The sequence below is a fragment of the Seriola aureovittata genome, chromosome 8, assembly GCF_021018895.1.
Source record: "Seriola aureovittata isolate HTS-2021-v1 ecotype China chromosome 8, ASM2101889v1, whole genome shotgun sequence".
NCBI lineage: Eukaryota > Metazoa > Chordata > Actinopteri > Carangiformes > Carangidae > Seriola > Seriola aureovittata.
The window spans coordinates 1,045,001-1,070,372 of NC_079371.1; the positions used below are offsets into that span (position 1 = coordinate 1,045,001).

The 25,372-nt window shown below is 43.7% G+C and overlaps 1 protein-coding gene across 2 annotated transcripts in view; it reads left to right on the forward strand.

Moving 5' to 3' along the window:
* The window catches only part of mgat4b (alpha-1,3-mannosyl-glycoprotein 4-beta-N-acetylglucosaminyltransferase B), an 84,912-nt gene extending 60,107 nt beyond the window's left edge, over positions 1–24,805 (forward strand). Inside the window, exons 8-15 of one of the 2 annotated variants that reach the window (XM_056383069.1) lie at positions 482–596; positions 7,769–7,899; positions 9,098–9,205; positions 12,573–12,766; positions 13,816–13,894; positions 16,288–16,375; positions 21,787–21,899; positions 23,067–24,805. In XM_056383069.1, the coding sequence (XP_056239044.1) occupies positions 482–596; positions 7,769–7,899; positions 9,098–9,205; positions 12,573–12,766; positions 13,816–13,894; positions 16,288–16,375; positions 21,787–21,899; positions 23,067–23,090 (852 nt within the window). In that variant the 3' untranslated portion in view covers positions 23,091–24,805. Of the gene's footprint in view, positions 1–481; positions 597–7,768; positions 7,900–9,097; positions 9,206–12,572; positions 12,767–13,815; positions 13,895–16,287; positions 16,376–17,492; positions 18,519–21,786; positions 21,900–23,066 lie in introns of those variants that run through there. The other variant, XM_056383070.1, reaches the window with a different exon arrangement.
* The last annotated feature ends 567 nt before the right edge of the window (positions 24,806–25,372 follow it).

Sequence of the window (25,372 nt, forward strand, 5' to 3'; positions counted from 1 at the left end):
ACTGAAGATAATAACCTGCTCCCTCTCTCTCTCCCTCTCTCTCTCCCTCTCTCTCTCTCTCTGTCTATCCCTCTCTCTCTCTCTCTCCCTCTCTCTCCCTCTCCCTCTCTCTCTCTCTCCCTCTCTCCCTCTCTCTCTCTCTGTCTCTCTTCCTCCCTCTCCCTCTCTCTCCCTCTCTCTCTCTCTCCCTCTCTCTCCCTCTCTCTCTCTCTCTCTCTCCCTCTCTCCCTCTCTCTCTCTCTCTCTGTCTCTCTTCCTCCCTCTCCCTCTCTCTCCCTCTCTCTCTCTCTGTCTCTCTCTCTCTCTTCCTCCCTCTCTCTCTCTCTCTGTCTCTCTCTCTCTTCCTCCCTCTCCCTCTCTCTCTCCCTCTGTCTCTCTCTCTCTGTCTCTCTCTCTCTCTTCCTCCCTCTCTCTCTCTCTCTGTCTCTCTTCCTCCCTCTCCCTCTCTCTCTCCCTCTGTCTCTCTCTCTCTGTCTCTCAGCTGGAGGACGACATAGTCGCTCGCCCGAACTACTTCACCACCATGAAGAACTTTGCGTTGCAGCAGCCGTCGGAGGAGTGGATGATCCTGGAGTTCTCTCAGCTCGGCTTCATCGGTGAGTCACTGTCAGCATTTACCATGACAACAACAACAACAAACAACAATAATAAACAATAATAATCCTCTTTATCATAACAAGCAGAGAGGCTCACAGCTGGTTTAGAGGTTATTAAATCTCACGTCTGTCAGTACCTGTGACAGGTGACTTTTGACCTGTGACCTTCGGCCGCAGCTGGTTTCTGCATCATTACCTGCTGCTGAGCTCACCTGGTCCGCAGCCATCAAATGTGTGTTTAAGAGCCGTCAGCAGAAAGTCACGTGGAAACAGAGTCGACGACAGACTTAAAGGAAAGTTTTCAAAAGTTTCAAGTTTAAAGGTCCATTGACTGGCAGAGCTTTCAACCACATCTCATGGGCTTTAGTCAGTGAATGGAGCTGGCTCAAGTGTGATCACATGATAACAACATATACAAGTGGAGATGGAAACCCTACGTGTTTAATCTCCGTCCACACTAACACACTGGGCATGAGCGAGCAGGTGTAAACAGGAAGTAGCTTGTCTACTCTGCAGTTGGTTGCAGCGATCGTGGCGGCAAAAAAGGTAGATTGAAAGATGTCACGTGACAGGAGCGTGACGAATTAGAGGAGGACACGTCGTGACTGATGCGTCATTGTTACCCAAAGTCTCAGTTTCTACCAGTCCAGAGTTTTCAAAATAAAACAATACTCCAGAGCTTTCAAAATAAAACACAACCCCAGAGCTTTCAAAATAAAACACAACTCCAGAGCTTTCATAATGAAACACAACCCCAAAACTTTCAAAATAAAACACAAACTCAGAGTTTTCAAAATAAAGCACAACCTCAGAGTTTTCAAAATAAAGCGCAACCTCAGAGTTTTCGAAATAAAACACAACTCTGGAGTTTTCAAATTAAAACACAACCTCAGAGTTTTCAAAATAAAACACAACTCCAGAGTTTTCAAAATAAAACACAACCTCAGAGTAAGCCCCAGAGTCGTATGGACAGCCGGTGTTTTCAAACTAAAACGTCTCGGTGTGGATGAAGCCTGAGACGCAGGTGAAAGCTTTAAAAGGTTTTCATTAAATGGACCTTTGAGTAGATGATGAAGTTTCACATCAAAGATCCTGAATGAACTTTTAAAAGGGAAGTCGGTGAGTCAGGGAGGGGGGGGGCGGCAGATAGGAAGTGAAGCGCTGTCTGATGGTGAATTACATCCAGCAGATTAATTTCAGCATCAATCTGCATCTGATCTGGTTCTAATTAATCTGTCAGAGCTAATCAATGACTTCTGGCCTCCTGGATCCAATCAGCCCGCGCCGGCATGTGGAACGCCACGTTACTCGCCTGGAACCACGGGCTGAGATCTCTCCTCAGAACAGTTTCCAGCTCCGACAGATGGAGGCCGGCCGGGCGGCGGTCAGAGAGAGATCGGAGAGGTCAGGTCGAGAGAGACTTCATCGTGTGTGTTAACGCCACGTCCGCAGCTGTTGATGAAGTGACGTTCATCCAGCTTTTCATTCGCCCGGCGACACTCAGGTCGTCTGTCCGTCTCATTCTCGTGGACACGATATCTCAGTAACGCCGTGATGGAACTTCTTCAAATTTGGAACAAACATTCACCTGGACTCGAGGATGAACTGATTAGACTTTGGTGTCAAAGGTCAAAGGTCAAGGTCAGTGTGACCTCAGAAAGTACTTTTTAGCCGTTACTCAAGACTTCACAGTAATTATGACAAAATGTCGCCAGACGTTTAATATTTTCTCTGACTCTGGATAAACAGGAAGTGACCTGGAACTGGTCTGAGTGGCGGAGGGATACGACCACGAGGAGGTGATCCTAGTTACAAATGTTTTCTCATTAACGTCCGAGTCAAACACACAATTCAACTTCCTCTGAACAGAGATGTTGTTATTGGCTGCAGGAGGAAACAGGCTGTGATTCTGCAGCTCATTAATTCATTAATTCATTTGTCTATTCGTCACATTACAGATGAAAAGTTTAATACATTTCATCAAAGTTTATTTTTTTAGTTTTGTTTTGAATATTTTTCACTCTTGTTTTCACTGATGGATCAACTTCAGATCTGAAAACATCTGGAACGTCTAAATTCATTACGACACATTCAGGTTTATTACATGTGTTTCACTTATTATTTACTACAGTTATAATCTTCTCCAGTCCTCTGGTGCAACAGTCTGGATGTTTCTACTGGTGTGAGTGAAGCACTGACTCCTGCTGGACTTTGTAGTTTCATTATCTCTGTTTATCTGAACCGTGTGTGCGTGCACGTGTGTGTGTGTGTGCGTGCACGTGTGTGTGTGTCTTTTCTGGCTTGAAAACAAAGTTTAGACCTTTAGTGCCAAAAATCTAAATCTGGTCCGCAGCCATGAAGATACCTCACCGACACAGCTGACGCCGGGACGATGGATCTGGACCGGACCAGCTGAGTCCAGAACTCAGACCCCAGGAACTTCGTTTCCTAAATCCAGCATCAGGTTCGAAGGTCTGTAGGAAAAACACGGGTCTTGAAAAACCTGCAAAACCTTTGACTTGATCTCTGGAGCTTTAAACCACCTCCACATCAAAATCAACATCTGTCCACTTCCTGCTCCTTGTCCAGGTCTGGGTCCTGATGGGAGGAGCCTAAAGGAGATGGACTCGAGTCCTCCTCAGCCACGTCCTCCAGCTCCTCTTAGAGGATTCTGGACCAGACTGAATCCCTCTGGATCCTGGTTCTCCCTGAAGAGACCAGTTCAGAACCAATCCTGTGTCCTCCTCTCCCTCCTTTTTGTGCTCACAGCCTCTCCACACACACACACACACACACACACACACACACACAAAAAAAAAAAAAAAAACATTACCCAGCATCATTTTCATCCCATGAGGCTTTGCTGCTCCACTTCCCACAAATAGCTCCCTGAGTGCTCGGCCCGTCATTACTGCGGCCGGGGACAGAAGAATCAAACGCACCTCGTTGTCCCTGCAGATGCTGAGACGCAGCTTCACTCTGCTGAGCTCCACAACAACAAACACTGCGTCTTTAAAACGACACAGAATCAGCTCCAACAGCAGAATCTGAACCCTCAGAGAGACGAGGGGAAACGTCCCGGAGTTAAAGGGACAGACTCGAGTTTTACTCTGTCAAACCGTTTCCTGTTTCCTGTTTCCTGTTTCCTGATGGCAGCCTGAAGTTTGGAGCGTTTTTTTTACAAACGTCTGAAAGCAGAACTTCAGAGAGAGTTCACACTGTCCAATTCTCCTAGAAAAGACATTTATAACAGACAGAGACTCTGCAGAAGATTTCAGTTTCATCCAGAGAAACGATGATTAAACAGGTTCCACAGTCCAGACAGGAAGTGTTTCATCAGTCCTCAGGCTCTGAGCTTCAGTCTTTAATCTGAGCAGGTTAACGTCAGTGCAGAGACCTTTCAATGACACAGAGTTAAAAGCTTCAGAATCAGATTCACATGAAGTCACAGTCATATTTAATATTTAGTGTCAGTGTGTCCCACAGCTGCAGCTCCTCAGCGCTGCCTGTTGTTGAGTCTGTAGCTGCGTTTCTGTCACAGTTTGGACGAACACAGCAGCGGATGTTCTGTGTTCCACTGAGTGATGTGTGTAAACCTGGGTTCTCTCCTCGTAATGTTGTTCTGATCAAACGCGACACATCTCTGACGTCTGATACGAGCCGCGAGCTGAATGTCACCTCATGCAAGTAGAAACTTTGTTTTGCGACATTTGAGTTTTTTCGAAACTCACATTTCCATCACTGGTTTTTATTCCTCCGTACCAACGACCGTCACGCAGCAGCCATTTTGTTTTCAGGTTTGTACATCCACCCCGTTCCCGTTCCCGTGGACACGACACCTTGAAGGAACTTCCTCAAATTTGTCACAAACATTCACTTGGACTCAAGGATGAACTGATTAGATTTTGGAGGTCAAAGGTCACGGTGACCTCACAGTAATTATGACAGAATTTCACACACATGGTTCATATTGTTTCTGACTCTGGATAAACAGGATGTGACCTGGAACTAGTCTGAGTGGCGGAGGGATACGACCACAGGGAGGTGGTTCTAGTTTTAACCTGGTGCTGGTTCTAAACATGAATCATTTCTTAGTTCTCTGTGATTCTAAACTGGTTTCCTTCAGCTCTGGACATTTGAAGACGTCATGGAAACTGTTAAAGACATCTTCACTATTTTCTAACATTTTTTAGACCAAAATAAAAACAATTTATTAACTATAAAACTATATAAAAATAATTGTTAACTAATCAATGATGAAAACAATTGCTATTTGCAGCCGTAGAAGAAATATGTAAGAAGTAATTGAGTTGATGAAAGATTTCTGCATGAAAAATATTTAAAGGAAGAACAGGAAATACACTGTTAGACTGAGAATGTTACTGGTTTCCTTCAAAATAAAAGTCTTAACTTCTCAGCAAGAATGGATGAGTTTATGATTTATTAATGTGACACAGTAAATATCACGTCGTCTTGATTTCACTGTGACGTCATCAGCCTTGACCTGAACCATCGGACCAAGATGTCACCAAACAGAGAGCAGTGATTGGTCCTCACTCAGGAAGAGACGCCGAGTCTCACATCGTTTCTCGTACCTCCGTCCTGTGATTCAGACACTCGGAGCCGCAGATATCAGACTCTCCTCTGGTCTGGTGACAGTGTGAGTCCGGATCAGTCATTAGACTCTCCTCTGGTCCGGTGACCGGTGTGAGTCCGGATCAGTCATTAGACTCTCCTCTGGTCTGGTGACCGGTGTGAGTCCGGATCAGTCATTAGACTCTCCTCTGGTCTGGTGACAGTGTGAGTCCGGATCAGTCATTAGACTCTCCTCTGGTCCGGTGACCGGTGTGAGTCCGGATCAGTCATTAGACTCTCCTCTGGTCTGGTGACCGGTGTGAGTCCGGATCAGTCATCAGACTCTCCTCTGGTCTGGTGACCGGTGTGAGTCCGGATCAGTCATTAGACTCTCCTCTGGTCTGGTGACCGGTGTGAGTCCGGATCAGTCATTAGACTCTCCTCTGGTCCGGTGACAGGTGTGAGTCCGGATCAGTCATTAGACTCTCCTCTGGTCCGGTGACAGGTGTGAGTCCGGATCAGTCATCAGACTCTCCTCTGGTCTGGTGACCGGTGTGAGTCCGGATCAGTCATTAGACCCGGAGCAGCTGCAGCTCTCTGCTCGTCTGTTTGTTTTTAATCTGGATTTCACCGTCTCACTTTTTGTTTTCATCACGTTCCTGCAGCAGTTTGGCGGCGTGGAGCTTCTCGCTGTGCCAGGCGGGCTGTTTGAAATTGGGTTTGATGGAGGAAAGATGGAGAGAGGTTCAGGAACAGATGGGGGGGGGGGGGGCAGCAGGGGTCAAGTCTCTGAACTGAATGAAGCTGATCGAACACACGGACGTTGTGTTTGTCGTCTTTTCCCCATCAGGACTGTCAGGGCCTCAGCCCTCCTCCTCCTCCTCCAGTCCTCCCTCTGCTCCTGGTTTGTGACCTGACAGATCCTCTCCGACCCGCGTCGCCTGCGAGCGGCTGCTTTAATAAATTCATCAGGGCGAAGCTGACTCACTGAATTAAATCAGACGGAGGAGCGAGCTCCGGCGCTGCGGGGCTGCTCTGTAATTCAACTGTTGAAATTTGGGTTGAAGCTAAGTTTAGCTGCAGTCCGGCCTCGTTTACATCTGCGGGGGTGGGGGTGGGGGGCTAGGGTATTTCGTTCTGTTACCTCGTCGAACATCCGGCCCCCCAGAGGCTGAAATGTCCAAACGGATCAGGGCGGAGCGGGAGGCGGCCGGAGCAGGGCTCAGCTCTCTGTTGGCTTTTTAATTCTCCATCTTCATCGCTGTGGTTCAGAGAAACGTCTCTGTTCAGTCGTGACCTTTAATTCTCAGAGCTCAGCTACAGATCTGAAGACAGTCACTCATGTCAGTGTGAGTGACTGATCTCAGGTCAGAATCATGAAGATCAACAACGTCTTTGATAAAAAGTCAAAGGTACAAACCGAGTGTTGATCCATCAGAAGATATAAAAACCATCTCAGTGTAGTTTTACATCTCCTCTCTCAGGTTTCTCTCTGCAGCTCTAGTAACAACAGGTCAGTGAGCCAATCAGAAGAGAGGAGGCTCTGAGCCTCTCTTCTGATTGGCTGACTGTTTTCTGAGTGATCCAATAAAAATATAGCAGATTTCAGGTAAAAACACTCAGAGAAACCAAATCCTGCAAGGTTTGGATGGTGGGTCCAGGTGGGCGGGGCTTGGTGACTGCTTTGTTGTGACATCACAAAGTTCCAGAAGTCCTGACGGCTGGTTTTAAGGCTCAGTTTCTGAATACAGGCTGTGTGCATTTCTCTGTGGACTGAGGCTTTGATACTTTCACAGTATTAATATAGAAGCTAGAGCTGATCTATAATCTATAATCACACTACACATGGACACAGACCTTTACACTGGAGGAGCTTTAACATGTGCTATATATATATATATTTAAATTAACAACACACCTTGTAAATCAGTTCATTTCTACATTTTTCATTAGTTCAGGATCAATTCAGTTTCCATGGCGACACATGTTTTACTCCAAACTGTGACAAAAATTTTTGAATTAGCTCTGACCAAAGTAACAGCAGCTGAGGCTCCTGGGTAATGTAGTTGTGACCTGTGACTGAGGGTGATGTTGTGATTCTGTGCTTCAGCAGCATATGAAAGACTGGTGCAGTAGATTTAACAAGCACAACCAAACTGACCTCTGACCTCTGACCTCCTCCCTGTTCCTTGTGATGTTGCTGAAGCCAGAAACTGAAGCTGCTTCGAGTTTAGAGAAATCAGACACAAACACGTTTGTATTTGTGGTGAAACTCACTGACACGTCACATTCCTCAAACTCTCGAACCGAGTGTGAAACAGCCTCAGAAGAACAGAGGCCCGAGTCTGAGGCTCTAAAAAGATCCAGGTTTTGTGTCTGAACCTGGTTCTGATTCACATTCCTCATCCAGGTTTTCCTCAGCTGCTCCGAGATTTCACTTATTAGCGTGCGTCTTTGCGGGGACGCTGACACGGCTTCACGCTCCAGCTGTTTTCATGTGCGATGCTGATGTCAGAGCGGCGTCCGCAGAACACAGACACTAAGTGGAAGCAGAAGAACGAGACACGTGACTGAGCTCTCTTCTTCTTCTGTGGCAGGTAAGATGTTCAAGTCCCTGGACCTGTCGCTCATCGTGGAGTTCATGCTGATGTTCTACAAAGACAAACCCATCGACTGGCTGCTGGACCACATCATGTGGGTGAAGGTGTGCAACCCGGAGAAGGACGCGGTGAGTAGCTCCTCCTACTGACTGAGGTGAGGTGACGTAGCCATGGCAACAAACACTGCTTCAGTACTTACAGTTTAACATTGTTGGAGGTTGTTTTATTTGAACTGATCAGTGATCAGTGATGAAGATCATCAGCAGCAGAGACGAGGTCGAAACGTCTAAATCATCTCTGACCTCCACGGAAAACATGATGAGAATCTGACTAACTTTATTTATAACACACAGATGATCAATCCTCCTTTAACCACAGAAACAAACAGAAATGTTGAAATAAGAAAACATGAAAGAAAAAGACAAACAGAGAAAGTTGAGTCATTAAAATAATAAATGGAAATAATGAACTGAGAATAAATGATATTCAGACAGAAGTTTATAGTTTCCTGATGTTTCTATATAATTGATAAATAGATAAAATCCTCCTGTCCTCACGTCCTCATGTCCCCGTCCTCATGTCCTCACGTCCTCATGTCTTCCGTCCTCATGTCCTCACGTCCTCATGTCCCCGTCCTCATGTCCTCACGTCCTCATGTCCCCCATCCTCACGTCCTCCTGTCCCCCGTCCTCATGTCCTCATGTCCTCATGTCCTCATGTCCTCACGTCCTCGTCCTCACGTCCTCCCGTCCTCATGTCCCCCGTCCTCATGTCCTCACGTCCTCACGTCCTCACTTCCTCATGTCCTCACGTCCTCGTCCTCACGTCCTCCCGTCCTCATGTCCTCACGTCCTCATGTCCTCACGTCCTCACTTCCTCATGTCCCCCATCCTCACGTCCTCCTGTCCCCCGTCCTCCTGTCCCCCGTCCTCCTGTCCTCATGTCCTCACGTCCTCATGTCCCCCGTCCTCATGTCCTCACGTCCTCATGTCCCCCATCCTCACGTCCTCCTGTCCCCCGTCCTCCTGTCCCCGTCCTCCTGTCCTCACGTCCTCATGTCCCCCGTCCTCATTTCCTCCTGTCCCCCGTCCTCCTGTCCCCCGTCCTCCATCCTCCTGTCCTCCCGTCTCCTTCAGCAGCAGAACCAGGTTCTGTGTTGTTGCTCAGCATGTTGTCATTAATCAGTGATCTTCAGCAGCTGTAGTAAACTCAGCTGATGCTTCCTGCTGGAGCGTCGTCGTGTCTCGTCTTATTAAAGGATGTGAGCAGATGATGTGTTTGTAATCACACCTGTCTCCCTCCCTCCTGCCCGTCTCTCTGCTTCAGAAACACTGCGACAGGCAGAAAGCCAACCTGAGGATTCGCTTCAAACCGTCTCTCTTCCAACACGTCGGCACTCACTCGTCCTTGGCTGGAAAAATACAGAAACTCAAGGTAAAGCAGCCGTGAGTCATTTTCTGACACTCAACATCCGCCAGTAGCAGGAACATTAATATTTATGTTCTTCGCTCACTTTTTATGTTCAATTTCAAAACATCTTCATTTTACTTTATTACTTCTTTGTTTGTAACTTTTTGTTAAATTTATTTACTGTCGTTTTACAGAACAATAGGACAAAGGACCACATACTCTAAAAAATAAATAAAACTTAAATAAAAATAGAATAATAATAATAAAAATAAAAATAGCAGTGTCTGTTATAGAATATAACAATGACATTTTCACTGTCAGTCCATTGTCACAACAATCCGTCTCTTACTTTATAACTTTAGAATAAAAACATTTTATATTTTACATGAGTACTAGTATTTTCACTAACCTCCATTTTTACAGGACTCTTACTGTGTTTCACTTTTTCATCATGAAATCTAGAACTGTGTAGAATAGAGAAAAACCAAAACGTGCTAAGCAAGAGCAGTGTACAGGATATTCCTCTCTACAACATGAAATCTAAACATTATCTTTAATCAATTACAGTAGATCAATAATTCGTCTAAAATGCATCATAATTTATAAATTGAGTGAATTTTTTTTTAAACAAAAGGACAATCTAATTATATATAAATATAATTATATATAATAATAATTTGAATCATTTACTTTTCACTAAAGGCTTTTGAACTTTTAGGGAGTTAAAATCTTCTGTTTTGAACATCCGTTTACTTCCTGTTCTTTTTTTTCTTATTGAACCATCTTTATTAAGATATATTGAGTCACTTACAAATGTTGATGTGTGTATGTTGTGAATGATCTTATATTCATCAGGAGCACCTGCTCAGTGTTACGTCAGTTATGTGGCATATTTATTTTCATATTTAGTATAAAGTTCCTCTTCTCTGAGCAGCAGAGCGACGTCAGTGGTTGTCTGTCAGTATGCTGCTGTAGAGTTTAGATAGTTTGAAACAGGGCGCGGTTCAGCTGAAGTTCAGTGCAGCGTCTCTGGAGAGATGAAGATTGAAGCCTCTGCAGCTGTGGGCTCAGCGCAGCGTTTAGACTCAGGCTGCAGTATCTCACGGCGGTGGCAGCTTCGCTTCCTGCCAGCAGCTCAGAGCTGAACGCTTCAGCTTAATGCCTCTGATTACTGTGTTAAGAGCGATGGATATTAGCCCCGCTGACTGCTGCTGCAATCTGGACCAATCAATTGGATATTGATCCGTAGTCCCAGACCTGCAGCTCCTCAGTGTGGAGATTGAACCGTAGAGGCCGGTCGGCATGGGGGTGTGTAGATGGAGGCTAAACACAGCTATTACCCTCCAGCCTGAAATGTTCACCGCAGTTTAGTAAGAAAATCAGCGCCGGGGTTTAAAAATCAAACTTAAATTGAAAGAACCAAAGTGGAAGTGGGATTTATTTGTCTGTGGAGAGTTAAGTCGAGAGATTTGTTCTGATGTGAGAGAAACTGCTGTGGAAAAGTCCAAATAATCATTGGAGTGAAAATGACAAAGTTTGTGAATTAAAAAAGAAACTTTGTCATCTTGAGTCTGGTTCACAACTTTCTGACAAACAAACAAAGATTTACAGTTATAATTCAACATTTGGGGAAATTGATTGATACCACACTGAATATGAAGTTACAGCCTGAAGCTGGTTAGCTTAGCAACCATCCAACCAACCCCCTTCATATATATGTACACTAAGAAAAAAAAACTTTCATGAAAAAGAATTTAATGCAGCAGAAGTGTTTTTGTCTTCTTATTCCCCAATCTTGTTAATCATCTTCTGACCCTTGACTCATTTTCAAAACTGTTACACCAGCATGTGCGTTTTCTTTGCTCAAAAATCTCTTAGATATTAGGATTAGGTTGTGAATTTAACAATAGTCCTTGTTTTGTTTTGAAGAATAGATTGAAACATTGGTACATTTTGGACTGAAAGTGCAGAAGCCAGATTTGTATTTATAATTTTATATAACTTGCTCAGAAATTCGGGAAAGGAAAGTGTTCGAGATGAATTCAGGTGAATTTAGTAGCGCGATCTCCACCAGCTGTAACACTTTAAAGCATTAGGAACAAATAATATGGCAAAAGTACTTTTACGTTGATGCCTTAAGAACATTTTTCTGTTAGTACTTTTGTATAATCAAGAGTATTTATACAGAGCTGTAATATTAGTTTTACTTAGGTAAAAGATATGACCGCCGAAAACATTACAAAACATTCCTGTCGTGGTTGAAAGAAACAGTGACTGTTGGTCAGAGACAGGATTTAAACTGGTCTTCATGTTAAAATCACATTTTATTGACTCGTCCATCCTGACGACCTCGTCCATAACAACATCACAACACGTCTATAAGTAGTCGTAATCACTGCCATGGAAAACTTAAAATGTTGTAACTAGAAACTTGTAAATGTAATAGACACCCAATACTGTCATTGTTTCTGGTGAGGACAGTTTGAAAATAAGCCGTTTGTATTCGATGATTCCCAAAGGTGACCTAAACAAACATGATCAGTTAAATGTTCAGTTCACTCCTAAGGACCCCTGGATTGTCTACCTGGGATTAATACCTGTTGATGTATAGATGTATTGATACTTGCAAGTAAAAAGGTCATCACAAGGAACTGGTTTCAACTGGACCTACTAAGATTGAGACAATGGCTGGACATTGTAGAGGAAATATACTCAATGGAAAAACTGACTTTTCACCTGAGAGCTAGAGCAGGGACCTTCCAACAAAAATGGAAATGGACTTCATTCAAGGACAGATTCCAATCTTATTTTAGACCTGAAGGAAAAAGGAAAAAACGGCTGAATACAAATAGAGCAGCACCTCCCCTCCTTCTTTTTGTTTCTTGTTTCGTATTGTTTTGTTCGTGACTTGTAATGAATGTTTGAAAACTGCTTAAATAAAAAGTATTTAAAAAAGTCAAGTTCAAGGTTCAAAACTATTTCACTCCTGGTGATCCCCACCTGGATCAATCACTGGAAACCCCCCTGCTGTATTCCAAGTTTAGAGACGTGCAGTTGTCACTCAGTGATGTTGCTGTATGTGCGTATCAAAACAAAGTGCATCAGAATAACATTAATGATGTCACTGGATTAGTCATCGAGGACAGCGAGTGAGCCAGGAAGTGATACCAGTCTGTTGGCGGTCTAGAATGACTAATCGTTTACATTATCTTCTGGTCAGTGCACAGTGATGTCATCTTTATATTTCTGTTGACTCTCCAGAGATACTGACATGCAGGCAACAAGAACACAATAAAACCCAGCTCCCTGATGTTGGAATCCGCTTCTCATTATTTGGAATCAGTGTAAAATCCACTTGGAAGAATTTAAACTCAGTCATGTTTCTTTCCAGGACAAGGACTTTGGGAAACAGACCCTCCATAAGGGTCACGCCAACCCGCTGGCAGAGGTGACGACCAGCCTGAAGACCTACCAGCACTTCACCCTGGAGAAAGCCTACCTAGGGGAAGACTTCTTCTGGGCCTTCACCCCTGTAGCGGGGGATTTCATACGGATACGATTCTTCACACCTGTCCGCATTGAGAGGTTGGTACCAGGGTCTAAGGTCTAAGGTTATGAAGAGTTACAGTACCAATAGATCCCAGGACATTACCGGTTCCTCAGGCCAACAGACTTTAAAGGATATGAAGGGTTCCAGAGAATATCAGGTTACTGCAAGGTACTAAGGAGCTACTAGGAGGTTGCATGGTCTCAAGGATACCAGGGGACACTATAGATTTTTAAGTGTGAGGGATACTAGAAAAGACCAGGGTGCTTCAGGGTACTTGGTGGTACTAGTGGGTTACACTTGTCAGTGGGAGTTACAAGGGCTCAGGGTTATTGTCAGGTCCAGATCAGATACCTGAACAGGTCACACCATGACACAAGGAATTTACAGGTACAGGATCTATGGTTACCATGAGTTATAGGTGTGAGGGGTACCAGAGGATACCAGTGTGATACAAGGTCGTTACATCTCTCAGGGGCAGCAAGGGATACAAAGGTTACAGGGTGTGAAGTGTGCCAAAGCAGGCCAGGGCGTTGGGACAACAACAACATACCAAAGCATTATTGGGTACTAGAGGGTGCTTTGGGGTCACATGGTTTCAGGGTCACCAAAAGGTACTAAAACTTCAGGGTCTTTGCAGTACCTGAGTATGCTAAAGAAGACTCCAGGGTATTGCAGAGAACTAGAAGATACTTGAGGGCAACTTGGTTTCAGCAAGTTTTTAGGGATTACAGGAAGTTAACGAAGGTTACAGTGTCTAAGGGGTGCCAGGTTTCATTACAGGGTCTCAGGAGGAACAGGGGGCACTGGAGGTAACAGGGTATAGCGTGTACCAGGGAGTTACAGAGTACTAGAGGATGTGAAGATTACATGGACACTTTGGTACCAATGTATCAGTATCTCAAATTAGGCATCACAGGGCCACATAATCAGACTTTTTGACCAGTGATAGTCCTGGTTGTGGAGCCAGGTCCAGGAAAGTATATGTTTTTGATGGTACGGCTACTTGTACCTCTGTTACAACCACTGCTGCTACTGTAAAGATCGTTTCTGTCAGTCTACACTGAACTGACTCTTTATCTTCCAGGTATTTCTTTCGGAGCGGAAACATCGAACATCCAGGAGACAAACTTTTCAACACGTCAGTGGAGGTTCTGCCGTTTGACGTGAGTCTTGGAATCCACTTCAGTCCAGTTACTGAATCTTTGTGTAATCAATCACAAAGCTTAGGTTTTGTTTCTGTAGTTTTGTCCATGATTTCTGTCAGTTCTATCTAAGAAGTTGTACCCACCCAGTTAAAAACTGAGAAATGGGAACATGGTGACCTTCCTAAAAAGAAATAACAATCAGAAAAGTTTGAAACAAACAAAAGCTTAGACAAACTTTTGGAAAGAAAATTAAACTGTAAATATTTTTCTCAAACATCCATCACAGTTTACAGATGCATTTATATCTTCAACCGCTGCTGTACTTTCTGTAGTTGTGTTCACAGTTTCTTCTGTGCTATGATTGATTATTACCAATATGCAGGTGTCCTCACTTTGAATTTAATCTCTATGTGAGTGATTTAGATCATCTGGATTAACAACCTGTACAACCCTTCCACCTAACCCACGCGTGGTCCTGCCCTATCCAACTGTTTTATTGATGTTTTCATGTACCCAAGTCTCAGCACTCGACCTTGTAAGTCAAGGAATTGATGGACAAAACTAGAAAATTAAGAATTAAGTTAAAAATATGCAAAATTATCCCTAAAATTCAGTTTAATCTTTAACAACAGACGGGATGTATACAGACTCTGTATCTTCCTACTTTAGCATCCATTGAAAACAACTCTGTCTGAAACAGAGTACCTCTGTTGCTTAAACCAGTGGTTCTCAAACATTTTCACATCAAATATCATAAACCAACACAAATTAGACACAGACCCCCATCTGATTTCAATTTGCTTCTAAATGTTTTATTACAGAAAGTGTTTGAAACCCACGACCAAACACATTTTGTCACTGTGTTACTTGTGGATGGAAATATTGTGAAAATAAATGACCCAAGACCCCCAGGAACCCCCTCAACTTTGTGAACCACTGGCCTACACCACAGACGGGTCTCTGGAGTCACAGTCCTGAGCTTTGTACATCTTCCATCCACCAGAACCACCTCCTGGAGACTTAAAAATACGTTCCCTCTTAACTTCATCCAGCCCTGGACGGCATTACCTACAGAACGTATTTACTGTGCAGTTTACGTGTATGGAAATGTAATTTCTAGTTTAATATTACTGAGAACAGACTCAGTTTGTGGTCCCTCGAAATCGAGGCAGAGTGATGGATCACTGTCTTTGGCTCCTCTGTCATCGACTGTAAGACGAGGGCTGATTAAGATGGAGTGTCGCAGCAGGACGGAGGGAAATATACAGAGAGGAAGAGGAGCTCCTACTGAGATCAACCTCAGTGGAGGAGAGAGCAGGAATAAAATGAGACGAAAAATGAACTGACTCTTTGAGGAAGCTGAGCACACAGGGGGATAGAGGGAGGACCGGGAGGTTGGAGGCGGTTACCAGGGTAACACTGACCAAGAGGAGAGGGATATGATAGCAAGGGCTCATGGGAAAGGAGCATGTGGAAGATACAGTAAACAGGAGAAACTCTGAAGATTTTCAGTCATCCAGCTCATTGTATTTCCAAGAGCTTTGTAAAGGCAGCTGCTCCAGGTCCAGGTCCAGGTCCGGGTCCAGGTCCAGGTCCAGGTCCAGGTCCAGGTCCAGACATTTAACCTCATGTGGGGTCGTTAACACCTGAGTGGGTATTAAACTGCCTGGGGACAAACATCTTAACTCCCATTCAAACAGAGCATTATACATTAATATAGTAACAGATAAAGTTAATAAAATATTTCAGAAATCAGAGTCTGTATTCACTGTGTGACGATCTAGAACCATTGTGGAACCTAGACTTAAGGAGAACTTCTATCAGTTAAAGATGGAGGGAGTGCTGGAACTTAACGAGATATTACAGTCAATGAAAATGTGTTGGAGATGATATAAAATAAGGTACAGAATCTGCAGAGATACTGGGGGTGAAATTTCATTTGTATACTTCAACAAATATTACTATATAGATTACTATTATATCAACAACTGTATTTAAGATACATAGGCGGGGCTTGGTGACTGCTTAGTTGTGACATCACAAAGTTCCAGAAGTCCTGACGGCTGGTTTTAAGGCTCAGTTTCTGAATACAGGCTGTGTGCATTTCTCTGTGGACTGAGGCTTTGATACTTTCACAGTATTAATATAGAAGCTAGAGCTGATCTATAATCTATAATCACACTACACATGGACACACACCTTTACACTGGAGGAGCTTGATCAGATTTGAAGCCGGTTTGTTGTCGTAATAATAACTGATAATAAGATTTTAACAAACATTTTTCATCAAGGACCCAATGTTTTCCTTCTTGCAACCATTTTCTGCCACATATGCTTCTATAAAAACATACTGTGTGTGTGTGTGTGTGTGTGTGTGTGTGTGTGTGTGTGTGTGTGTGTGTGTTTTCCAGAATATTCAGGCAGAGAAAGAGGCCTTGACAGAGGGGAGGGAGAAAACGCCAAAGTACCACCGGACAGAAGACGGATTTATCAGAATAGGTGAGACGCTGCAGGTGTGATGATGATTATGACACGTACACAGGTAGAGACAACAGCTGATAACGGTGAATTAGCTTCACACAGTCTGGTGTGTGCGTCATAACGAGCTTAATGAGCTGTGTGTTCACAGAGAGGAAAGTTATTCAGGACAACATTCCTCTGCTTTTGTTCTCCTGCTGCAGCGAGGGCACACACACACACACACACACACACACACACTCACACACACACACACACACACACACACACACACACACACACACACAGCATCATGGGTGTATGGGGGGTAATTAGGGTCAATTCACACAAATGCAGGCAAATGTGTGTGTGTGTGTGTGTGTGTGTGTGTGTGTGTGTGTGTGTGTGTGTGTGCGCGCGCCAAAAGTGCAAACACACACAAATGCACATGTTTTTGTATGAAATGACTCACACACTCATGTTTGTACTTGTACATTTTTGACACAGTCCACCGCTCTTCACGCCAACGACACCCAATCCTGATTCTTTTCACCTTCAGACACTTTGAAGAGACATGGACCAGAACAAATCCTCTTTCACACACACACACACACACACACACACACACACACACACACACACACACACACACACACACTGAGGGCAGCTCTGTGTGAAGGGATTTGTGGGACACTTACAAGTTTGGCCGGTGACGTAAAGTTCACAGGTTTGGGAAAAAGCTCGTAGTATTTTATGACAGTTACATAAGCAGTAATAACAGCAGCAGCAGCAGCAGCAGGTCAACAGCAGTGGAGTTGTAGAAGTGTGACAGCTGCTTTTGACCTGTCTCACCTGTTGACAGTGAATCACCTGCAGCTCAGATCAAAGGTACAAACAGACAATCAAGCAGCAGCTGAACACAGACTGATCACAGCTGACTGATGAAGAGCCTCCAGATTTATGAATAAATGAAGGAGGGAAAGTGTCACAACAGAAATGAAACAAATGAGAAACAAATCCATCAGATACATAAAAACAAACACACGTGATAAATGAATGTCATGTTGCTGATTTGATCCGTTGGTGCAGCTTCAGGCTTTAGTTGCTCATCAGCAGAATGTGGGATTTATTCTTTCATTAGGAGAATTTATTTCTGCAGGATTTACTGTAACCTTCAGTGGATGGATGGAGGCGTCCTGACCCGGTGACTCTCTCTGTCCCAGAGACACAGCAACATACGACCAACAGGAAGTCACTCAGAAAATACTGAGTCTGAGCCTCAGGTGTCAAAAACACTCCTTCATTAAGTGTTTGCTTTATTTCTCATGCAGCTCTGCTTTAAGAGTTTAAATATCTAAATAATGACCAGATATGAATATCATAATTTTGACCTGTGTGTTTTGGTTTCATAATTTCATCTTGTTTTGTTCTATTACATCTGATTTATATTTATTTGAATCATATTTCCCTTTAATACAGACGCGTCTTTATCGTCTTTCATTTCTCTAAATTAAATCTAATTTTCTTTGCCATACATCAACATATGATGTGATATAATTTCATACATATCACGAACACACATCCATGTTCACCTCTTCACCTGTGTGGACTGACTGGGAATAATCCGGTTTAATCTGGATCCTGGACCGAGGCCTGAGGTCCTGGTTCAGGTTTTTTTGTTGAACACAACAGAATAAAAACACGAAGCCTCTGGTTTCCTGTGTTCACTTCACCTCCTGTCCTCCATCTTTTCTCTGTGAACTCTCATCTCCATCTGTCCGCCACAAAAACAAACAAACAAACAAACAAAAACATAATTGTGCGTCTGTGTCTGAATCTTCCTGGAGAAACTGGAGGGCAGACAGCTGTGCAGGGAGGAGTGTGACTCTGACCTGACATCATAAATTACCAGCAGCTCTTTATTCCCCTCATTAATATTTCAGATGAGTCGGCCGATCGATGCGGCCGCCTTTCCTTCACTTCATCTCAGCGTGCTGCCTTCACGTGTAGAGAGGAACGCCCGACATCTCAGCGTCCGAGAACTAAACGCACCTTAAGCTACAATCTGAGGGACTGAACTACCTGTGAGGGAGGGAGGGGACAACGGAGAGGATGATGATGATGATGGTGATGATGGTGATTGTGATGATGATGGTAGGACAGTTGGTTGGTTGGTAGGACAGATGATTGGTTAGTTGGTTGTTAGTTAGTTGGTTGGTTGGTTGGTTGGTAGGACAGATGATTGGTTAGTTGGTTGGTTAGTTGGTTGGTTGGTAGGACAGATGATTGGTTAGTTGGTTGTTTGGTTGTTAGTTAGTTGGTTGGTTGGTTGGTTGGTTGGTTGGTTGGTTGGTTGGTTGGTTGGTTGGTAGGACAGATGATTGGTTAGTTGGTTGGTTGGTTGGTAGGACAGATGATTGGTTAGTTGGTTGGTTAGTTAGTTGGTTGGTTGGTTGGTTGGTTGGTAGGACAGATGATTGGTTAGTTGGTTGTTAGTTGGTTGGTTGGTTGGTTGGTTGGTTGGTAGGACCGATGATTGGTTAGTTGGTTGGTTAGTTGGTTGGTTGGTAGGACAGATGATTGGTTAGTTGGTTGGTTGGTTGGTAGGACAGATGATTGGTTAGTTTGTTGGTTAGTTAGTTGGTTGGTTGGTAGGACAGATGATTGCTTAGTTGGTTGGTTAGTTAGTTGGTTGGTTGGTTGGTTGGTAAGACAGATGATTGGTTAGTTGGTTGGTTGGTTAGTTAGTTAGTTAGTTGGTTGGTTGGTTGGTTGGTTGGTTGGTTGGTTGGTTGGTTGGTTGGTTGGTTGGTTGGTTGATTGGTGGTTAGTTGGTTGGTTGATTGGTGGTTGGTTGGTTGGTTGGTTGGTTGGTTGGTTGGTTGGTTGGTTGTTGGTTGGTTGGTGGTTGGTTGGTTGGTTGATTGGTGGTTGGTTGGTTGGTTGGTTGGTTGGTTGGTTGGTTGGTTGGTTGATTGGTGGTTAGTTGGTTGGTTGATTGGTAGTTGGTTGGTTGTTGGTTGGTTGGTTGGTTGGTTGGTTGGTTGGTTGGTTGTTGGTGGTTAGTTGGTTGGTTGGTTGATTGGTGGTTAGTTGGTTGGTTGATTGGTGGTTGGTTGGTTGGTTGGTTGGTTGGTTGGTTGGTTGGTTGGTTGGTTGGTTGGTTGGTTGGGATGGGATGGAAACACGTCTCAGCTTCTATCAGATGGATTACCTTTAAATTTGGATCAGATGTTTGCATTCCTCAGAGGAGCTGGTTGGTCTCCAAAAATAGAAAATATATAAATTTCACATTTTTTATTTTCTTTGTGATATTTTAGAGGAAACCTGGTTGCCTGGTTTGCTTGGATACTGGCCAAAGTGGCAGATCCTTGTCCTGCGAGCAGAAAGATGAAGCTGGTGAAGCTGAGAGACAACGTGTTTGGTTAAATATTAAAAACTCATCTTTTTATGTCTCATTCTTTAAGTCCCTGTTCTCTTTTTCAATATTTACTCAAAACCAACGTCTTTCTGGAAGCGACTGTATTAAGTTGCATTAACAGAATCATTCATCGTGCTTCAGTTGTGAAATCAGTTTGCTCATGACCAGTATTCTGCCATCTGATGATAAAAGCTGGTTGCTTTTACCCATGAAGATGATCTTCTCTAGTAAACTAGTACTTAAACCATCTAGTTGGTGGATCAGTGAATGAGAACAGTCACATAGATCATTTTGGAAGGTCACGTTTTCTGTATTTTGTATTGTGTGTGTTGCCTCCTTTATCTCCTCATTAGGAAATCATTTAGATATTAGTCAGGGTGGTGCCTGCCTTGTTTTGAACCTGTAACTGTTCACTAAAGATAAAATAAAAAAAATAGCTGCAGTTTGCTCAGACAGAACCTCAGAGTCTGATTTGTCTGTTTCGGTTTTGTTGTTAAACCTCTGGGTTTTTTATTTTCTTGCTTCTCTCCGCGTGATCTGTTTCTCAGAAAGCCTCTCAAACAGCAGTACATGTGGCTGGATATTGAATGAGAGCCATAATACCCACAATAATAACAGATAATACCCTGTGATAAACAATAACACACACACCCCCCAGTCGCTGCTCTTTGTTGGGATTACGGTCACACTCGTACCTGGAAGCATCACAGCCAGCACCATAATCCCACTAAATAAATCCTCCCAGGGATTATTGCTCTGTTGAGCTGCAGCCGAACACTGGTGGGACACTGCACCACATCTGATGGAGCCAAATGCAACAGTAACACAAAAAAACACCACATTTGTTTCTGACAGTCGACTCTGGTACAGACACAAAACCACCACAGAACCACAGGGGTCAGTTAATGGACTCTGGGTGAATGTAATGGAACCTTTTACAACCCTGTAAATCTGCAGAAAAAACATTAAATCCCTTAATTACTGGAGCCTCCATCTGCAGATGAAAAAAATAAATTATTAACTTTGAGTAAATCCCTTAAAAACCTGTGATACTGAAGGTTAATGTTTTAAGATGAAGTTTTGATTTAATGGACAAATTACAGTGTGATGAGTCAAATAATGTCATTTTTCATCTTCCTGAAAACTTAAAGCTCCATATTTTCTTCTCCTGTGTTTTATTATTTGAAGTGTTGATCCACAAGAAGATTTATTGTGGTTTTAAGAAACAAAAACCATCCAGTGTAGTTTTACATCTCCTCTCTCAGAGAAACCAAATCCTGCAAGGTTTGGATGGTGGGTCCAGGTGGGCGGGGCTTGGTGACTGCTTTGTTGTGACATCACAAAGTTCCAGAAGTCCTGACGGCTGGTTTTAAGGCTCAGTTTCTGAATACAGGCTGTGTGCATTTCTCTGTGGACTGAGGCTTTGATACTTTCACAGTATTAATATAGAAGCTAGAGCTGATCTATAATCACACTACACATGGACACAGACCTTTACACTGGAGGAGCTTTAAGTTGATTTTACTTGATAATAAAGCTGAATTTATTCAAATTAAATGAATAACTTTCTTATCAAACAGTGATAAACATTAATGAAATAAACTAATAAAATAAAGGTAGGTAGTTTTCACATTTATGCGAACATTAAGACTTGTCAAATGACTCCTTCTTTACTTTTGTGTTGTACTGCTCCAATTTGTTTTGTTTTACAGTTTCAGTTTTTCTTTACTCATGAATAGCAACCAGAGACCAAACTAAAACTAATATTTATTGTGCAGTGCAACTTGTTTTCATGTGGAAATAAAGCTCTGAATCTTGAGTCTACTCCTGCATCGAGTTCGTCTTTAAAATAGTTCTAGTTAAATCTGATTGTTGTTTTGGATCCTTTTTTATCTATTTTCACAAAAAACGTAAAAATCTATTCTTCACCAAAACAATAAATTTCGGCTCTTCGCCTCCAAAAAACTGTGAATGTTACAGATTCATGACACAGCATCAGGTTATTGATCTGATCGATCTTTTCTCCTTCCAGGAACGTTCCAGAACGGGATCGCAGAGGGGGAGGTGGACCCCACATTTGGGCCCCTGGAGGCCATGCGTCTCTCAGTGCTGACGGACTCTCCGGTCTGGGTGATCCTCAGCGAGGTGAGACCGCACGGACAGATCCACCACGGCTCCTGTTTTTATGTGTCAGGAAAGTTCACACAAGAGCTTCCTCGAGGGGTTTCCCAAGGTCTTAAAGAGCCCAAGGGGTGTTTTGAAGAGGTTCCAGGAGCTTTGGAAAAGGATAAAGCTGTTACAGAAGTTTCAGGAGTTCCCCGGGGCCTTGATGATTTCTGAGCACTGAAGGATGCTGGTTCTTGACAGTTGTTACTTGGGTCCTGGGTTGGGTTCTGAAGGTCCCTGAAAAGGTTCTTTTTGTTGTACTCCCAGGATATCAACGTTCTGTTTCCTCATCTCACTGAGAACAGACCTCTACTGAAGGTGTTCGATGTCCCATTCATGTTCTCAGACGGTTCTTGGTTTTCGGTCCCAGTAGATTCTCTTACGCAGCCAGACCTCCATCAGGAGTCCCCGGGGCGTACAGTCAGTTCAACCGGTCCCGATCTACTGAGGACCAAGTGTTTGACACCAGCTCTTTGTAGTCAAGGTTTTTTAGGAGCCTCTTCACCACAACAAGAGGAGTGAGAGGTTTTCGTTGACCTTGGTGGTTTAGCACTTTTGACCACCCTATCCCTGGTTTGAGTCCAGCAGGGGACCTTAGTTTCATGTCATTCCCTCAGACCACAGCTGGACTGTGGGCTACGAATGTTTGAATGTGAACTCCTGACCTCTGACCTCTGACCTCTTTGAAGCTTGATGTGGAGAAAGTTTCTGTCTAACTGAATTAGTCTGGGCTGCGTGGAGGATTTCAGCGTCATGTGATGGTCGAAATGTAGCTCAGAGAAAAGCAGAACACACACATTTCTATACATTCATGAAATATCTGGATCAATTTTCAGGAATCCATACATGTCAAATCACCAATAAAAACCAGTATGAACCAAGACCCAGTAACAACCAGTATGAACCAAGACCTGGTCTGTTTAATGGCATTGAATGGAAATACTCAGACAAATATAAGTACCTCAAAAAGAACAGCAATGAGGTAAATGTACTTTCCACCACTGGTGAAACAAATTCATACTGGTTGTTACTGGGTCTTGGTTCATACGAGTTGTTACTGGGTTTTGGTTCATACTGGGTTTTGGTTCATACTGGTTGTAACTGGGTTTTGGTTCATACTGGCTTCTGGTTTCTCTCCTGTCTCAGATCTTCATAAAGAAAGCAGAGTGAGGCTCCGCCCCCCCCCCAGTGATACCTCAGCACCTCTGAGCGGTCAGCCGAGCCGACCCGACGCTCGTCAGCTGCCGTCCTGCTCCAGTCCTGCTCACCAGATCCCCACCATGGTGCCACAGCGCCGCCGTGTGGCCGGACCTCACCACCGCAGGCTGAACAGACCAGAGACTGGAAACACAGAAACACACTCACAGACAGACAGACGGCTGATGATGATGATGATGATGATGATGATGACAGGCCTCCTGATGAAGCTGTAATTACTCCTGAAGAACCTGTATTTAATGTACATACAGTAGATTAATGTTGAAACACTGGTAACGAGCGAGGTGGAGGCGGGAGCGACACACTGACGATGATCAAACTGCTGCTTCGAAACTCAAAGGCCTCTTTCTATCTGACGGTCTGTCCGGACCTTTCTACCAACACCACCCCCCCACCCACCCCACCCCACCCCCCAGTATACCCCACAGTAACCATGTATGTGCATATATGCATAGAGATGTACACACTCTCATATGAATGCCTCAGTGTGTCGATGTGTCTGTAGTTGCTGCTCGGGGCTCAGTCTCACGTTTCCCTCCGGCGGTCAGCGATTTGCCTTAAAGACGAAGAGCAGGTCTTCAAACTGAACCCGGACTGAAGATGTAGCAACACCCAAGATCCGGATCCTCAGACCCTCAGACCCTCAGACCCTCAGACCCTCAGACCCTCAGACCCTCAGATCCTCAGACCCACATCCATGTGGCTTCAAACTCCTGATGACGACAGCTGGTGTTTTACTTTTTTCAAGTTGTTTTATTTAACTGAGGCCTTGTTCTGTGTTTGAATTCACTCTACTCTATTTTACTGTACTCTACTGTACAGTACTCCTCTGTACTCTGATGTACAGCACCCTGGTATATTCTACAGTACTGTAATTTCCTCTGTTGTACTTTATCGTGCTGTAGTTTTCCATTGAAAACACTGATCCATGTTTTCTTTCTCTCATTAATAACAGGTAATTAATGGTAAGAAATTATAAGTTCTTCCACCAGTTGAATGTCTCTGTAAAGCAGCTTCTCCCTCAGATTAAATGACTGAAGTTTGTCCTTTAAACACTCCTCGATGTTTCACTGACTGGATTTAATTCTTTGATTCAGACCTTGGACTCAGAGACAGGGGTATAAATCGGGTTGTGGCTGTTGCCCCTGGGGCAGTAATCAGCAGGGGGTCAAGATGCAGAAGCTGGTTTAACAGTTGGCTTTGCTCTGAGCTTCAGTGGTTTCAACCAGGGTGAGATCAACCTGTTGTGACGCCTCAGGGCAAATACGAAGTCATTTGTAGGAACAAAATAAATCTGAGGGAGAAATTTATCAAAGTTTTTCCTCCAACAACAACAACGACTTATTCTTCAGAGTCATTAAGATGCAGCCCCACCCCCCACCCCCCCCCCCACCCCATCCAAACTGGTCTTCATTCATTCACATGGGGATAGAAATGGAAACCAGACCGAGCAGAACTTCAGTTTTTCAGATTTGAAGTGAACTGAGTGTCTTCGAGCTTCAGGAAACATCCCGAGGTTTGTTTGTTATTTTTCTTTGTAAGATGCACTGGAATGCATTACTATAATCTTGTGTTTGTCTTTTGTATCCTTTAGATAAACTCTATTTAAAAGATCTCAAACTTCTATCCAATCTGTGAATTGTAATAAAGACAGAAATTTAAATGAAGCTTCGCTGTGACGTTGTTTTGAGTCTGTGGTGAGCTGGTGGATTTCACACTGTTGACTCTGAAGATCTCGACGGGGGGGGGGGGGGGGGGGGGGGGGGTGAGGGCAGATTTCTGGAAATGTCATCAGGTTTCATCAAAGAAGGTGACGACACCCCGACATCACTCTCTGGTCTGTGGTGAGACACTGATGAAGAACAGGACTGTGAAGTCGGAAGTTTTTCATTCCAGGCTGAAAGTTGAAGGTGAGTTCATTTCCACTTACACCTGGAAATAGGTGAGGTGACAGGAAGTGCAAGTGACCCCCCCCAAAAAAGTGACATTTTACTCTGATCTTCAGCTTCACAATAAAAGTCTCCAACTTCAACCAACACAACAATTACAAGTACACACTTCTGGAGTATTTAGATCCACCAATACAGTAAAAAATACTCCATTACAGGTAAAAGTACTGCATGAAAAATCCTACTTAAGTAAAAGTACATAAGCAAAATAATGTAAAATGAGATTATTATACAGTACATGATATTATGACATGAACTGATGTGTTGATGCTTCAGCAGTGTGTT